Genomic DNA, 17,752 nt, shown 5'->3' on the forward strand with positions numbered 1-17,752 from the left:
CTACTTAATCAACACCACTTTTAGGAGTGGTATACTCTGTTCATTTCTGAAGAAATTTTTTGGATCAACCTTGCTCTTCACCTGTGCCAATCTCTTAAAGTTACCCTTGAAGTATTTTAGACCCCAAACTCTTGCTTCTAAGTAGCTAACATTGCTCTCTTTGTTGGTACCTAAGTCAAGATCCCAATAGTTAAGTTAGGCAGCCCTAGGAAACTTTGACACATAAGGCCTCATGTACTTGTAAAGCATTCTTATCCAATGTACATGCTTGTTAGATGCCTTAATCCCATTCACTTCCCACCAAACCAGGTACTGTATGTTGTACAAATTACCTTTCCTGTGTGGAAAAGGTATGTCAAATTTTGAAATCTCTTTCATTCGTCCCCCATAAGGATCCATTATCATAAATACTCTCTCTTCTTAAACAACCATTCCCATATCCCTTCTAGTCCAATTTTTGATATGGGCTCCTTGACAAAGTCAGATTTTGCCTTGAAGAAGTCCTTATAGATGGTTTTTCTATCAAGTAAGACTTCTAAGGGATCACTTGTTTGAAATCCATTCAAAAAAAGGATAGACTGTATCCAATTCATTTCAGTGCAATTTTCAGCTTGAAGTCCCAACTCTGGGAAGCTTTCATTCATCAATGGCATTAGTCTGTGTCAACTCCTCCAAGAAATAATGAATTGAAGGAAGCTTGGACTATCTTTTGAGTCCCATTTTCCACATTTTGAATGATGACTCTAATAAAGAGATCTTCATGTAGCTTATCTGATATGTACTGCCACTTGCTGACGAGCTTTGTGGCACCTTGCTCAAGTGTTTTCTTAATATTGAAAGTTGTCACTGTTGGTGGAACTCGAACCAGCTTGATTTTCCAGGAAAGTATGACTCCAAAGCTTTCTCCACCACCCCCTCTGATAGCCCAAAACAAATCCTCTCCCATTGCTTCTCTGTCCATAATTTTTCCATTAGCATCTATTAGGTAAGCATCCAAGACATTATCTGCTGCAAGGCCATACTTCCTCAACAAGGTACCTGTTAGAATAATGATCAAACGAAATAAATGTCATTCAAATTTTGAGATAATTCACACGTGAAGGAAGCATTAGAATAATGGTTAAATAATTGAAATCACAATTAATTTCTTAATAGTTTAAATTTATGGGAGACTTGCCAAAACCGCTGCCACTAAAGTGCCTACCTACCCCTACACTGGGGCATAGCCCTGCTGGAAATCCATGGATTCCACTTCTCTTGGCAATACTATAGTAAAGCTCGCCAAGTGTTGCCCTAGTCTGAACTCATGCAGTTTCATCTTCAAGATTTATCTCAACTGATCTAAGATTGAAAAGATCAACTAAGATAAATGGGGTTTTGCAGAGGTAGGACAGTCCTTCATAATCATGGCCTCCACTTCTTACTCTGATTTGTAAGTTGTACTTTTTGCTAAAAAGAATGGTTGCTTGGATTTCAGACTCTTGGAAAGGTGTAATGATGAGAAGAGGTTTTGGTGTTGAGGAATTTAACCATCTAGGATTTTGTTGGGATGATTGGAAAAGATGCAAATATAAGAGGGTATTAACTTTAAGAAAGATGTTGCTTTATTTGAGTGCAAAATATGATTTTGAGGTTATGTAATTAGGAAAAAGGAAAAAAAAAGGTCTTCTGTTCATTAATTTATAGCAATTTTATGCAAGCAGTTATGGGATATGCGAAATATAATGACACCAGTTAAAGAGTTCACGGGGCATACTAAAGGTAATGATACTTTGTAACATGATATTCCATTTTAACTGTATTATTGTTTTTATCAGTTTATGTTTATATGATTGCTGGTTTGGGAAACCATTAGCCATGCATGACTTTTTGAATTTTTTCCCTATCCCTCTCTTGTGCTTCCATATGTCTAGAATAATTGAATTTGATTGTATGCCCAATTTGCAGTAGCTGCTTGAGGAGTATTATTTGTTGATTACTATTGTTATTCTTCAAATAGAAAGTACTCATCATTTTTTTATTTGATTGATAGGAAATTATTTTGCCTTTTCTCATCATTTTTCCCTTATAAACTTCTCATGCTTTTCAAATTGACTATGAGTCACCTTTCCTTTATGAGGTCAGCTGTTCAGGCGTGTTCTTTAGTTGTAGATTCATCCAATATTTTGTTGCCCTGTTTCCCCATCGTTTGTATAACATTGAATGAGTATGGTAGCTATTCTATATATGGTTTATTGGAAACCTATTTAAGAAATTGACTCCAGTTTCATAGTGACTGAAGTTTATTCATGCCAAATTATGATCCTCATGATACTTACATGTGAATCCAGATGTACATAGTATTACAAATTGAATTATCTTTGAAGTTCAAATATTTTTTAATTGCTGCCTGATTATGTATATAATGGGTGCCATATTACTAGATTATAGAAGCTTTTGTTTTGTTTTGTGATTTGTTAAATGCATACAAAGATTTAGATGTGATTTGTTAAATGCATATAGAGATTTGGATTTCTATAAGTTTTTCTAGTCACCAATGGTTGGTGCAGTAGTATTTAATTAATGCCACCTTAGTTGTTCTAACTATGCAATACATATACTACCAATTTCCAATATACATATATCAAAATTTTAGTTTTGTTGTGCATGATGTTGAATATTTTTCACCTATCTGCATTTCTTACATCAGGTGTAATTGCGATGGTGTGGTGTCCCATTGACAGTTCTTATTTGATTAACTGTGCCAAAGATAGTCGAACTATTTGCTGGGATACTGTTTCTGGAGAGGTATGGAATTTGGCCTTCCTATCATGGGTCTGTTATTTTTTTTGAAGATTGTCCTATTATGATTTTTCTTCTGGGTTGTTCTTCAGTGTAGGATACTTTTTGCTATGGTAACACTTATTTGTTTTTGATTTTGACTCAGATTGTTTCTGAACTGCCTACTGGTACCAACTGGAATTTTGATGTACACTGGTATCCAAAGATACCTGGGATTATATCAGCATCTTCATTTGATGGAAAAATTGGAATTTATAACATTGAGGTATATACCAATTATATTTTTATAGATCTGTCTAAAAGGTTCTGCTTTCTTTTGAGCCTTATAACAAGTTGTAAGTTGGCAACAATTAAAATGGAAAATAATTGAGTAAAGTGATGGATCTTTTTATGCATATTATATGCCATTTTATCAATAACTGCAATTTAGCACGAGTGCTAAAGAGATGAGTGGGACAAAAGGGTGTAAGGGGGATGGGTAGAGCAACATGGGAATATTGCATTTACAATTTTTGTGGCATATGGATTCCAATATTAATGAATGACAACATGAACAAAAATAGAATGGACAATGATTGCATTTGTGTGAATGTAGAGTTGGTGTTAATTGGGGATTAGATTAAGGGATGGGGTGGGAAGTGCAAAGAAATTTTATTTAAAATTTGGTCTTATTTAATTTTGGAGTCAATTGAATATTTATTGGATAATTGCATTTTATTTTAGGTCTTAGTAGTTAATAAGTATCATTAGTAGCTTTATTTTACATCCTAGAGTTAGTGTTGTTTTTGTAATTCAATAATTGAGATTTCTCAAGTCATTTAGAATTAGGTTTCCTTAGTCAATTAGAATTAGAATTAAGGTTTCTTATATTAGTTAGAATTAGGGTTTAGTAGTCTATATAAGCACAATAATATACTCCTATGGAGAATTATTATTTTGATGATGAATAAAATGTCTCTTGAAATTGTCCCAATGGTTTGGTGCTAACTCTAGCCAACCCTAGAAGCTAACTCCTAGAGGTTTTCTTTTGCTCAGTTTGACTCCAAGCAAGCCTAGGTGTTGACTTCTAGGTTATGTATCCCTTTATTTCTTGTTCTTTAATTTTGTTGTTGCATTGTTTTGGTTTGTCCAGCATTAGGGAACTTGTCTAATATGGTTTGGAATGTGGAACAAAGTTTCTATGAAAACCTGATCTTGAAATTCAGAAAGCACACTGCTAAATTACCCATGCTCATGTGGGTTTTTCCAACCCTGGTAGAACAGGTTGATTCATTTGCAAAATGGCCTATAGTGGAACCTTCTTTGTAATGGATTTCGCTTAATTCTTATTGTAGTCGATATGGCGTTGGAGAGAATGAGTTTGGTGCAGGTAATTTTTTCTTATTAGCTCTCATAAATCATATCATCAAATTGCCTACAGTGGTTTGATATGCATACTGGTGTTTATTTTTACATACATTGTCTTGGCCATGGTAGCTTGTTTCTTAAAAGATTTGGGGGAGAAATTAGCACTTATTGGTTTTGAAATAAGTGAGATTTGAGCTTGTCTTTTTGTTGTGTCTTGAACTCACCTATTGATTCATCTCTTGAAATGATAGGCTTTAGTTGGCAAGAAGTTAACATGATAAAGTAATTGATAGGCTTTGGTGTACTTAAAAAGATATTAAAAAGTCTTTTTTATGGGCAAGTTACATATGTACCAAATGCTTCATTGGTGATATAATAAAAAAAGTATTTTTTGTAGACATTCATAAACTATATGTGTGTGTATATGGAAATAAACAATCTTTTGTTTATTTGTTTATTATTTTTGGGTTGTGGGTCACTAGTAAGTCACTTCTAAAAGGAGTTGGTTGTTTTGAGGATTGGGTAATGGTGCCTAATATGGGTCTATATGATCAATCAACATACATCCCATCCTTTAAAGTGTATGGTGGCAATCAACATACAACATTTGGTTTTGTCATGTTCAAGGAGAGTGATTAAGGCACCGGTAAGGAAGAGTGAGTTGATCCAAGTTGAGGGAATGAAAAAGGTAGAGGCAAACCAAAATAGCATGAGTAGAAGTGATAAAAATGGACATGTCAATTAAGGAAGTAACCAAGAGTATGATTTCAGATAGAATAGAATGGAGAAGAAGAATACATGTGGTTGACCCTAACTAATCTGTTGAGGTTCCATAGTTGAGCCCAAAAGTTTGAGACTAATACTTTGTTGTTGTAATTCTCTTCTGATTTGAAGTTAGTTGTCTGGTTTAATCCATCAATCAATGGAAAAAAATTTAATCCTAAAAAATTTTAAATCAGTTGGTAGTGTTTTTCATGGTTCTAAAGGATGAAACACTTTCTGAACTTGTATGCTTATGACTTTGTTGCTGATCATGTCTTGGACATTTTTTTTCAAGTCTTCTTCTAAATTGGTGCAACCTTTTGGGTAATTGATTCTTGTAGACACATTGCCATTCAATTGACATCCTGCAAGCTCAATTTTGATTTTGCCATTTTGAATTCATAAGCGTAACACTGCCTCTGCCGCATTGTTAATAGATTGGCCTTTGGGCTAAATGGCATCTCCACCTCTGTATAAGACCGGGGGTGGCTGAGATGCTGCAAATTCCAGTCTTGCAGAGTGCAAGTTCAACAACAACGCCTTAGTCCCAAAACATGGTTGGAATGATTTAAGCCACACTTTGACAAAGATCATTGTTTTTATTATTTTGTTTCTTGAGTTTCATGTAATAACATTATTTTTTGGGGGTTGGATCTAGTGTCCGTTTGGAAACAGCTTATCTAGCTTTTTGTTGAAAGTGTGCTAGTGTACTTTTCCCTTGAAAAAAGTGAGAAAAAGTGGGAAAAAGTGAAAAAAAAAAAGTGAGGTTTTAAAAAACTGTATATAAAAGTAAAAAGCTAAAAGCTAATACTAAAACCCAATGCCAAATTCAGCCCTATTATTATTATTTTATATGATTATTAAATGTCAAAACGTTGCATTCATTATAGAATTTCCATTCTGTAGTTGTTTCACCGATTAGCTTACATATGCAAGTCCTGAATTTCGTTGGGTAATTGCGAGCGAAATAAACAATTGTTTCTTTATAAAATGGATGAGTAGGGAGTTCATACAGGAAAGAGAAGATTGTACACTGTGTGAAGTAATTTAGGAATTGATGCATGCTAGTACTTATTTCTTTTTCTCCTCCTTTCCCCCTCCTTTCATCCCACAACCATTTGTTGTCACTTTTTGTAATTGATTATATTTCCTGTGAAATTCAGTTTCATAATAATACCTTTTTTATGCAGCCCCTCTGAGAGTTCCAAAATGGTATAAACGTCCTGCTGGGGCATCTTTTGGCTTTGGTGGCAAGCTTGTAGGGTTTCGCCCTAGGCCCTCTGCTGCAGGTGTTCCAGCTGGTGCTTCAGAGGTATCTTTATTGGTCAATGTCTCTTCGTTCTCTTATTTTATGTTGTATTTGTTTGTTAATTTTTTTCCCTCTTTGTCCAGGTTTATGTCCACACCTTAGTTACTGAAGACAGTTTGGTCAGTCGATCGTCTAAATTTGAAGCTGCAATTCCAAATGGGGAAAGGTCTTTGTTGAGAGTACTTTGTGAGAAAAAGTCACAAGAGACTGAGTATGTTATCTTTGCCGGCGAACAAATATTTTTATCTTTTGCTATTAGAAGTTGCTCTATTACTTTTGCATCTCTTGATTCCTTTTGAGCTGTTTTAACAGATCTGAGAATGACCGAGAAACATGGAACTTCTTGAAGGTTATGTTTGAAGATGATGGGACAGAAAGGACAAAGCTGCTCTCCTACCTAGGTTTCAGTGTACCTACTAAAGAGAAAGATGGTGTCGAAGATCTTTCCCAGGAAGTAAAAGCACTTGAACTTGACGATAGCATAACTGAGAAGGTTGGATATGGGGATGATAAAGAAGTTAACGTTTTCCCTACCGATAATGGGGAAGATTTCTTTAACAATCTTAGCCCAGCTGGAACGCCTGTGTCTACCTCTCATGGTGAAAACTTTGCTATTGGAGATACTGCCCTTGATTCAGAACAATTGCAACAAGAACCAGATGGATTTGAGGAGAGCACTGACCCAGCATTTGATGATGCTGTCCAAAGTGCTTTAATTGTTGGAGATTACAAGGGGCAGTTGCACAGTGCATATCTGCAAATAAAATGGCTGATGCTTTAGTTATTGCTAATGTTGGTGGTGCATCCTTGTGGGAGAGCACACGGGATCAATGCTTTAAGATTAGCCAATCACCTTACCTAAAGGTAGATTATTTATCTTGAATAGCCTCATTTTACTTTGACGAACATATGAAGATATGTAAAATGATTGGAGATAAATATTTTTTATCTTATCAATCGATTATTGACAATGTATTTATAATGTCTCTTTCATACATGGGGGTTTCATTTTTAGGTTGTTTCTGCAATGGTGAACAATGATCTCTTGAGCCTTGTAAATACAAGGCTCCTGAAATTCTGGAAAGAAACACTTGCTCTTCTTTGTAGTGTAAGTTTTATTACTCCTGGCAAAGATAGAGTTCTTTTTTGTGACATTCCAGCGCATTGTTTACGATTTAGATGCATGGAGAGTTAAATCAATTTTTTATTGAATCCAAATAAATGGTATTTTGTTGCTGAATTTCTTTCCCTGTTTCATGCTTGTTCCATTAATATATACTAGCTTTTAAACCAGTGCAAATGCACAGGAATTACATAAGTACATGTATTTTCGGGTTCTTGAAAAAGAAAAAGAAAAACAGCATCGATTTTCAACAAAATAAAAATAAAAGTAATGAAATTGAAAAATAAAACTTGGTATGAATTTCAAATTTAAAATGTATATAACAGTCAGTATGCTATCCATAAAAATATGTGTTGTCTAACAAATAGATTTTCTTTTAAGCCTATTCTAAACAACTAAAACTGTAACATTTGCTATGATGGAGAGAAATATTTCTAGCAATTGAAAAAAAAATCCAACTAAAGAGAATGGTGTGATCATCCTTCCTTGGAAGCAAATTGGTGGAGAAGCAAGATTGTTTTTCGTTTCACATTCTTCGTCTTAATACTTCATCAGCTAAAGAAATTGAAACCATGAACCTAAGTTTAAACAGGAAAAAAAAAAAAAATCAAAGAGATTTAGACATCAAATTTTGCAGCAACTTTGATAAGACAATTTTAATTATAAAAGTACAAACCAACCTCAAGAATATCTCATCATCTCCCAACCTAAATAAAACTTGCTTAAATTAATGTGCATGATAGTGGATGACAAAATCTTTGGTTTATGCAACAGTGAAAAACTAATGATTCCATAATGACATAAGACTTGATATGTCATATTAAACTTTACCTTGAAACTACCCAACTACTCATCTAAGCCCATTTTTTCACTAACAAAATAAACATTTCCAAGATGCATGATACTAAGAAAAAGCATGTAGTCCTTTCCTTACCTTGCATAGACTAAAGAAGTACCTTTAAATTCAAATGTAAATATAATATAAAGTGAAAAGTCCATCCTAGTGAAGTGGTAAATAAATTTAAATGTAAATATAAAAATTATGCTTGAACTATGTGTTGGGTAAGTACACTTTGGGGTGTGGAGCTATGCGGTTTTGGCTTAATTATCTACCGATTACTAATCTGTCTAATAATTTGCAAAAGTAAATATATTTTAAGCATTTATTAATTTGCTCAAAGTAAGAACCCACAAAAATAAGGAGATTCACAGAAGCAAACTAACCTAAGTAAAAAAAATAAAAAACCACATATAAGCTTGAAGCACACCAATCTAAAACTTACTTAACAATTTCAAATACCAAATCTGCTATTCTAAGGAACCACAATTGCAATTTTTTTTTTTTTTTTTGCTATCATTTCATGGTAAAGGAAAGAAATAAATTTTAGCATTTATTTGTAGAACCAGAACCCATATTTGATAATCTTCAAAACTATTTTAGTTCTATTTTAACATTGGTCAAACTGGTTGCGTGTCCACCACATCCCATACTATACAGTGTAAACTGGTAACTTTGATAAGGCACAAAACAAAACATTAGTTAGATAAAAAGGAGACAGGACACAAACACAACAGAAGGTTTGATGCAGACAGGACCAAAACAGAGCCCCTGCCTACCAGCAGAGGACCAAAAGATATTGACATCACAGTTTGATGTCATATTTGCATAGTACCTGACTTGACACAGAATTCTGGGATCAATCCTATTAGAGCCAACACTTCTTATACTGGTTAATAGACTTTGAAGGTCACCAATAGCACTTGCACTCACCCAGTCCTGAATTTGGCTGCTTTCAAAAAAAATTTCAAGCTATTTGCTGGTTGAGAGCACAAAAACACTTAGAATTCCCATATGCTTCAAGAGTTACAAATTAAATAATAGATACAAAGGGAAAATTAAGTTTTCTTGAGATACCAAATTCCTAAGAATAGTCAACATAAATGAGGTGCTAGAAGCTACATAAATGATCGGTTTGCCAAAAATAATGTACAATGATCATCATATATAATTTTGAGTGTAACTTTGCTTTAAAAAAAAAAAAAAAAAAACTCCAAAGCCAAAGTAATTCTTCAAGCACTTTGATGGTTTGAGGGGGGAAAAACTTATAATGCCATGAACATAATGTATATTGCTTTTGGATTAGATTAAATGCCATGAACACCACAATTGAGAAACAACAACAGTAGAGATAGTCTATAATGTGCCCCATCAAGATTGATAGTAAAATCATACTTTCTTATCAACTTCAATTGGTTTCTCTAACAACATAAATTATTCAATGGGCTATGGATGTTTTATTTAAGTAACAATAACATCAAAATAGGAATTTGGTGCTTCTCTCCAGAGTTATTAGTTCTATTATTCTTTTCATTATTATTTCAAGTTCTTTGATTTTAATATTGTCGACAGACCTTCTTCAATCAATTCTTTTCACTACAAAATGCTTATAGTTTTATTACTATTATTACGCAAACATCAATACTTGTATTAAGAGCTTACTTTTTTCAATTAAAAAAAGTAATTGAAAACTATAGGCACTCACTTAATCTTATTAGCTTCTTCCTGTAGTTTCCTCATGCTTAATAAACTCAATCGAGTTCCTCTAATTTTGTTTTAGAATAACCCAAACATAACCCTTTCTATCCCAAGTTCTTTGCAGGATTTCATTGAACACCTAGTACTCACTTTAATAACCCTCTAGATCTCCCTTTTGTTTTTTTCTTCCTTCTTTTTTTTATTTTTTATTTATTTTTTATTTATTTTATTTTTTTATAATGGAAGTTGCAATGGAAGTTCACTCAACATTCCCAAATTTGTTTTCAATATGCAACATTAAGAAGTAGGAAAGCAACAACAAAGTAGCATTGATCACATGAATAAGGACCTGAATAGGCTTGCTCTTGTGACTGCATTATTAAGTCATGTTACAAATGAAAAGAAGTAACTACATAAATTGAGAAACCAACACACAACATGTAAGGAAACCAAATGATTTAATTGACTAAATAGCTGTATGTTATAGCAAAAAGAGTGTTGAAATTACAACCAACCAAAAAAAAAAAAAAAAACTAAATAATGAATTTACCATAAATTGATAATATATATATATATACACACACGCCCACACACACAAAATATAGAGATGAAGGATAACAATGCAACAACACTCATCATGATTCCAAAGGTAAGCACTGATTAATCACATCAAGTGCAACAACGTAATAGAAAGCTACATGATAATTTCTGGAATCTTGCAGAGAAAAAAATATCGTATTTCCACATAATTGTCAAAAATTTAGACCACGGGACCCTCAGAACCTCTCTAACAAAAAAACAGAGTGCCATTTAAGTAAAACAGTCATCAGTTGCATACCTTATCCAAACTCCAATACCAACCAGTATAGAATGCCTCCTGAACAAACAACTATTATTATGTATAGGAATAGAAAAATCAAGCCTGTCAACAGTGCCATGTCATTAATAACACTAGAAATAGAAAGAACCTGAAGCATTCTATATCAGAGTCGAAGTCCCTTTTTTCCCACGTACACACCGCCTGTATTAGCAAAAAAAAATTAGAACCTTAAACAGGAGATATTACAAAAACAATCATCATATTCATAATATTGTCACTCTATTTTAAGTGAAAAGTTGAGATTCTTCCAAACAGTGGTATATTTATATTGCTGAATTACGTGCTCTTTCTAAAGATGAATCCATCATTGCCCAACCTTTCATTAAGTTTTGACCTATATCACATTAAAAGTAAGTCCCTCTCTCCCACCCTCAGTTTCACAATGATTATAAAATTAACACAATTATTATATGATAAGAATAAGAAGTAAATTGATTCCATACAAACAAAAAGAAACTATAAAATCTCTTTAAAAAAAAAACTATAAAATAAACTGATACAAACCTGAAGGAGAAAGAAGCCAATGATTTGAATCATTTAGGTACTATAATCATACTTATTTAATCTCAATGGTTTCGTAAAGATTAGAAACAGAAGCACCCAAAAACTCGAAACAAAAATAGAACAAAAGCGTACATCTAAAATTGAGAAAACAAACAGTTTGATAGAGAACCCAAAAACCCGAAACAAAAACGAATCAAATCTAAACATATCAACAAAAAAAAAAAAAAAAAACTCAATCAAAAGTAAAATTTCATACCCAAATGGCCAAATATAAGAAATGGGAAAAAAATTGTACCGGTGCCAATTTCAACGATCTGGGTGGTGGATGGTCAATAGTTTTTTATTCATGTGTGCTTGCGGTTCCGGTGGCCCAAGTTGGGCGAAGGAACAGACAATGGCCAGCCATAGATATTTCTTCTCTCCTAGCGCCTACGAACTCTGCTTGGTTCTTCTATCTCCATATCCCTTAATCAAAACCAAATTTGACCCAAAATGCCAATCTAAATAATAATTAACACCCAATTGATTCTCCAAATAAAAACCAAAAACCCTAAACTTTTAAATTTAAAACAAAACTTTACCAGTAGCGATTCCGGTAGTCTGATAGTGGGTGGGTGGAGGCTTATGGTGATGGCAGAACTTGTGGTGGCGCCCCTCTCTCAATCCATGGTGCGTTAAGAGCATCTTCAGGGGCTTGGGCATCCGGCTCTAGTAGCCAAAATTTGGAGAATGTGCTCCACTGTAGATGCTCCAACATGCTCCAACAGCTTCGGCAAAGGTGAATTTTTTTTTGGCTAATGAACAGTAGCCCATCAAGTCTGATGGGCTACTATTCATTCTTAAAATATATATTTTCTATTATAATAATAATGTAGTGTATTAAAAAATGTTGGAAGATGTGTAATTGTTAAAAAAATAATAAATAATGAATGAAAAAATAATATTTAAATGAGATAGAGAATGTGATAGAGAATCTGTTGGAAGTGTATTTGAAAAAGTGAGTAGGCAAAAGCTAAATGTCACTGTTCATTAGCCAAACAGTACAAAAATTTGGCTAATCTGCTGGAGATGCTCTAACAATCTAACGCTTATTCTTCCTCTTCTGCCAAAAAAATTCCAATCAGTCACTCTCTCTGAACAATAATTTCTTCGTATGTGGGCAGAAATCTATGTGGGCAAGTTTGGACTCTGTTGCAGAGAAGAAACAAAACAGTGCAAACTGCAAAGCAGATCGGCAAAGAAGGGTTTTTCTTTTGCCCGTTTGTGTTTAATGAATGGAAACAGCGGATGCTTTTAGCCAACGTTTAGCTTTGAGTCTTATTTTCGTTATTTATAGTGAGGCTTTCAAACAGTTTTGTAGTCTTGTAGAAGTAAAAGTTTAGTTTACTGAAACGATGTGTCGTGTGGGCCTTTTAATTTAAAAGTTGTATACGTGTCAGCATTTTAAGGGGGCTTTTTTGACTTACGTGTCAGCACCTGGTAAAAGCTTCTGCTTTTATATATAGTACTAGTCGCGGACCCGCGCGTTGCGCGTGATTATTTTTTTAAAAGAGGTCTCATTGTTATCATTATTTTGTAATTTGAACTAACTTAATGAAGAGAAATGCATTTCATAATCATGTTCATCACAAAATAATTTTTATTATTGTAGAATTGTTTTATTTAACTTTTGAAATCTTAATTCTACCATAGTTGGTTGACTAATTTGTACATCTCTAAGTCAATTATACACATTTTGCATGCTACATGTAAACCCTATTTTCCATAAGGCTGAAATAATGTGGGAAACATTTGATTCTATGGAAGTTAAAAACTAAATTCTTATATCTTGTCTTAATGTTGCCTAAATAATGTTAAATGAAATGTCAAAATGGGATTTTGAAAATTTCCATCTTCATTTTTTATATAATTCTATTATTATTGATGAATATCTTCTTTTTAGTTTTGATAAGAAATATGGTTTCCATATTAGAGTTTGATTAGTTTTAAATTTAAATTTTGTATGATTGTATTTAATTAAATGATTTAATTAAGTGAATGTAACAATTGATTTTATTGACATTCATATGATCATCTTTAATTAATTTTTACTCCTTCTATCAAACTCTTTGTTTTCCAAGTAACGGTTACTAACTGACATTTGATTTCTTAATGATAATTCTAATGTACTAAATATGCATTGTAGCGTTTATTTTTATTTTATTTTTTTCATTCCAATTTATGCCATTAACTTAGTGTATCCATAACTATTAGTTTGTTTATGATATGTTTGGTATGATATTCTATTGTTGTTGTTGTTGTTATTATTATTATTATTATTATTATTATTATAAATTTAGTGTTTCTAAAATAGCATGTGTTTTGTATTCCATTCTTCTATTGATGCATTGTAGCATTTCATGGGAAGACTTTATGAGAACATTTTTATTTATTTGAATTTAAGTAAAATATTTTATGTTTAATTTTTTAAAATAAAAAAATGATCGAAAATATAAATAATTTAATAATATGAAGGATATGGCTGAATTTAAATTTTGAATAAAATAAGATGAAAAGAAAAAATAGTAAAAATGAAATGTATATCAATAAACACCAAATTATTCTGAAGAATACCAAAAAAGATAACAACTTGAAACACAAATAAAATGAATTATGCATAGAATGGGAGAGGGAATTAAAAAAAGGCAAAATAAATGTAGATAAATGGCAAGATGGATAATGATATTAAGGTAGAGAGTAGTGGAGAGATGAAAAAGTAAAAGGGATGAGAAAGTGTAAAATAAGTTGAGAATTTAATAATAAGAAGAATAGTTTAAAAAAAGAAAAATATGATATTTTGATTGTAATATAATATATTTTTTAATTCACTTTAAACATTAAAAAAATTATAGGAAAATTTGGAAAGAAAAAGGATAATAACATAAAATAAATGCTACAATTGATTTTATTACACTATAAAGTTTTTAATGTCCACCGTAAGGTCATCTCTATTTTTTTTTTAACTCCTCCCATCATGTACTCGTCGGCCTCTTTATTTTCTAAATAACAGTTACAAATTGACGTTTAATTTCTTTTATTTTTCTTTCTCTCTCTACACTTTATTACCTATAAATCTCTCTCTTTTTGTTTATTTGTTGGCATCCTACTGTTTTCCCAAATTTGATAATAATTCTAATGTACTAAATATGCATTGTAATGTTTATTTATTTATTTTTTTCATTCCATTTTGTTGCCATTAAATTAGTATAGCCATCACTATTAGTTTTTTCAGTTATGTTTGGTTCGATATTCTATTATTATTATTTTTTTTAATTTGGCGTTTCTAAATTGGTATTTGTTTTGCATTTTCATTTTTCCATTGTAAGATTTCATGGGAAGACTTTATATGAACAATTTTTATTTATTTGAATTCAAGTAAAATATTATATGTTTAATTTTTTTTTAAAAGAGACAAAATATAAATAATTTAATGATATGGATTATGAAGCATGTTGCTGAATTTAAATGTTAAATAAAATAAAATGAAAGAGATAATGACTCTCTATCTCCACTATCTCTCTCTCCTAATTTGATTGTGGGTTTTAAACTTTCAATTTGGATAATAATTTGTTGCTCATGATTTAATTTATTAGGAATTGATTGCAACCGACAGTTTTAGTGTTTTCCTTCCTTTGGGTGAGCTTCCAAACTGGTTTGAGTACAAGAGTAAGGGATCAATTTTATATTTTGTTGTGCCCACGCTAGTAAAGCAAAAGATTCAAGGATGGTCTTTATGTGCGATATTTGCAAGAAGCTTTCGTGATATGGATGGATTCACTATAATCTATGAATTAAAAAATTATACCAAGAAAATCACATGGCAATATCGACAAAAGAATTGTCGTGTAATACCATGTTAGGAATATCTGTGATTGCATTTTATTGGAAGCCAGAGATGAAATGGTGTATTCAATAATACATAATAAGCAGTGGTTTCCAAGTGAAGAAGTTTTAAACTTTCAATTTGGATAATAATTTGTTGCTCATGATTTAATTTATTAGGAATTGATTGCAACCGACAGTTTTAGTGTTTTCCTTCCTTTAGGTGAGCTTCCAAACTGGCTTGAGTACAAGAGTAAGGGATCAATTTTATATTTTGTTGTGCCCATGCTAGTAAAGCAAAAGATTCGAGGATGGTCTTTATGTGCGATATTTGCAAGAAGCTTTCGTGATATGAATGGATTCACTATAATCTATGAATTAAAAAAATTATACCAAGAAAATCACATGGCAATATCGACAAAAGAATTGTCATGTAATACCATGTTAGGAATATCTGTGGTTGCATTCTATTGGAAGCCAGAGATGAAATGGAATATTCAATAATACATAATAAGCAGTGGTTTCCAAGTGAAGAAGTTTGGGGTCAACCTGATTTATGACAATGATGAAAAGAATTACCTATCATGTTTTGAACCAATAATCGAAAATGCATGTCTTCCTTGAAATGATGATTATATACTATTTTTGTATTACAGTAAGATAATATTTTACAATCAAAAGATAACAGCAGAAAACACAAAACTAAATCATATCAATTCAAAATAGAATTGTAAAGAATACAAAAGTTCAAAATTAAAAAATACACCAAAAACTGAGAGAGAGAGAGAGAGAGAGAGAGAGAGAGAGAGAGAGAGAGAGAGAGAGAGAGAGAGAGAGAGAGAACTTTTTGTGTGTGGAAAATAGAAAATTATGCATGAAATGATTGAGAGAACAACAAATTTATAGCAAGAGGTTAAGAATAAGAAGAGTCAAAAATAAAAGAAGATAAAGGGTAGGGGAATAGTGATATTAAGTTAGAGAGTAGTGGGGATATGAAAAGTTAAAATGGAATGAGAAAAGTTGAAGAAATAAGAAAGTATAATAATAAATAAGAATAATTAAAAATAAGATTAATATGATATTTTGATTTTAATATAATGGAGTTATTAATTCACTTTAAATGTTAAAAATTATATGAAAAATTGAAAAGAAAAAACATGATGACATGGCTGCTGATGTGGCTCAACGGGAGCGTAGCAACATTAAATGCTACGCTTCAGCTTTTAGTAATATATAGATTAGATTATTATATATATATATATTTCCCTCTTAGTTTGCTGAATGGTTTATTATGATCTTGAATGTTGTGGAATGGTTATCCGTTACTTGCATTTACATAGTATCTCTTCCTTTTCATGTTGATGTTAGCAAATGGTATACTCAACCTGTCTGACCTCCCTCCTCATGCCCACAGCTGAATGTAGTTGCAAGAATTGCTAGAGATATTGTTTCTTTTATGGGGCATCTTTTGTCTAAATTATCCTTGCATTCAGACATTATTATTAGAAGTCAACAGTCTGCCTCTTGAAACTATAAATTTAATGAGTTCCTGTTTCTGGATTTATTGTGGAGGTAATGAACTCTTGACTTGATGATCTTTTTGCTATGGCCCAAGAGATAGACAAGTTAAATTAAACACAATTGTTTCTTACTTTGCAATGATGGCTATCCTGTAGTAGTTGCTGTAAGAAATAGTTTCTTGTGCAATTAATTGCATTGATCATGAAGTTATTGTGTCTGCTAAATTCTTATTCCTTCTTTTTCCTAAAAAAAAGAAAATCATCATCAAACAGTTTGCACAGAGAGAGGAATGGACTATGCTCTGTGACACACTTGCTTCGAAACTCATGACTGCTGGTAACACATTGGCTGCTACTCTTGTTATATATGTGCGGGAAATATTGATAAAATGGAAATTTGGTCAAGGTGTCTTAGAACTGAGCACGAAGGGAAATCCTATGTTGAGCTTCTTCAAGTTAATTTGGTACTTTGTAGAGGTGTAATTTTGACCTGTATATTCTGGCCACAATACTTATTTATTTTTTAATCATTTGATTAGGATTTGATCAAAAAGACTATTGTCCTTGCCTTGGCAACTGGGCAGAAGCGATTTAGTGCATCTTTGTGTAAGCTTGTTGAAAAATATGCTGAAATTTTAGCAAGTCAAGGGCTTTTAACAACAGCAATGGACTACCTTAAACTTTTGGGCTCTGATGAATTGTCACCTGAACTTGTGATCTTAAGGGATCAAATTGCACTTGCTACAGAACCTGGTATGTGATTTTGGTAATATCTTCATGTAGTGTTAATTTATCTCAACTGATCTAAGATTGAAAGGATCAACTAAGATAAATGGGGTTTTTCAGAGGTAGGATACTCCTTCATAATCATGGCCTCCACTTCTGACTCTAATTTGTAAGTTGTACTTTTTGCTACAAAGAATGGTTGCTTGGATTTTAGACTCTTGGAAAATGTAATGATGAGAAGAGGTTTTGGTGTTGAGGATTTAACCATCTAGGATTTTGTTGGGATGATTGCAAAAGATGCAAATATAAAGAGGAGTTTGATGTGTAAATAGTCCCCACAAATTTGTGTGTAGGGACCAAATTGTGTAGACATGCACTGTATGAAGGTTTGTGGGGTTGGATA

General features: G+C 32.3%; 1 protein-coding gene, 1 long non-coding RNA gene and 1 pseudogene across 5 annotated transcripts; 1 reads left to right on the forward strand and 2 right to left on the reverse strand.

Annotated features, from left to right (window-relative positions):
• On the reverse strand, window positions 1-1,589 carry LOC111997493 (berberine bridge enzyme-like 22; annotated as a pseudogene).
• A 7-nt stretch (window positions 1,590-1,596) lies between these two features.
• LOC111997492 (protein transport protein SEC31 homolog B-like) lies at window positions 1,597-17,399 on the forward strand. Its single transcript, XM_065778992.1, is given in 13 exon segments — window positions 1,597-1,632; window positions 1,704-1,761; window positions 2,690-2,787; window positions 2,927-3,047; window positions 4,109-4,150; window positions 6,081-6,202; window positions 6,283-6,410; window positions 6,512-6,933; window positions 6,936-7,063; window positions 7,215-7,307; window positions 16,897-16,978; window positions 16,981-17,078; window positions 17,163-17,399. Coding segments are annotated over 13 exon segments (1,650 nt in total). The 3' UTR covers window positions 17,385-17,399.
• Window positions 7,599-12,840, reverse strand: LOC111997488 (uncharacterized). Of its 4 annotated transcripts, XR_010631087.1 has the most exons (6): window positions 11,824-12,821; window positions 11,538-11,707; window positions 10,827-10,879; window positions 10,697-10,735; window positions 8,996-9,139; window positions 7,599-7,900 (listed from the first exon to the last, which is right to left on the reverse strand). It is a non-coding gene; the product is annotated as an uncharacterized LOC111997488 (long non-coding RNA). The 4 variants fall into 4 exon arrangements; XR_010631088.1 differs by having other exon boundaries at window positions 8,996-10,747; window positions 11,824-12,840; XR_010631086.1 differs by having other exon boundaries at window positions 8,996-10,735; window positions 11,538-11,742; window positions 11,824-12,840.
• Window positions 17,400-17,752: the final 353 nt, after the last annotated feature.

The sequence above is a fragment of the Quercus suber genome, unplaced genomic scaffold (genome assembly GCF_002906115.3).
Source record: "Quercus suber isolate HL8 unplaced genomic scaffold, Cork oak 2.0 scaffold_195, whole genome shotgun sequence".
NCBI classification, from domain to species: domain Eukaryota; kingdom Viridiplantae; phylum Streptophyta; class Magnoliopsida; order Fagales; family Fagaceae; genus Quercus; species Quercus suber.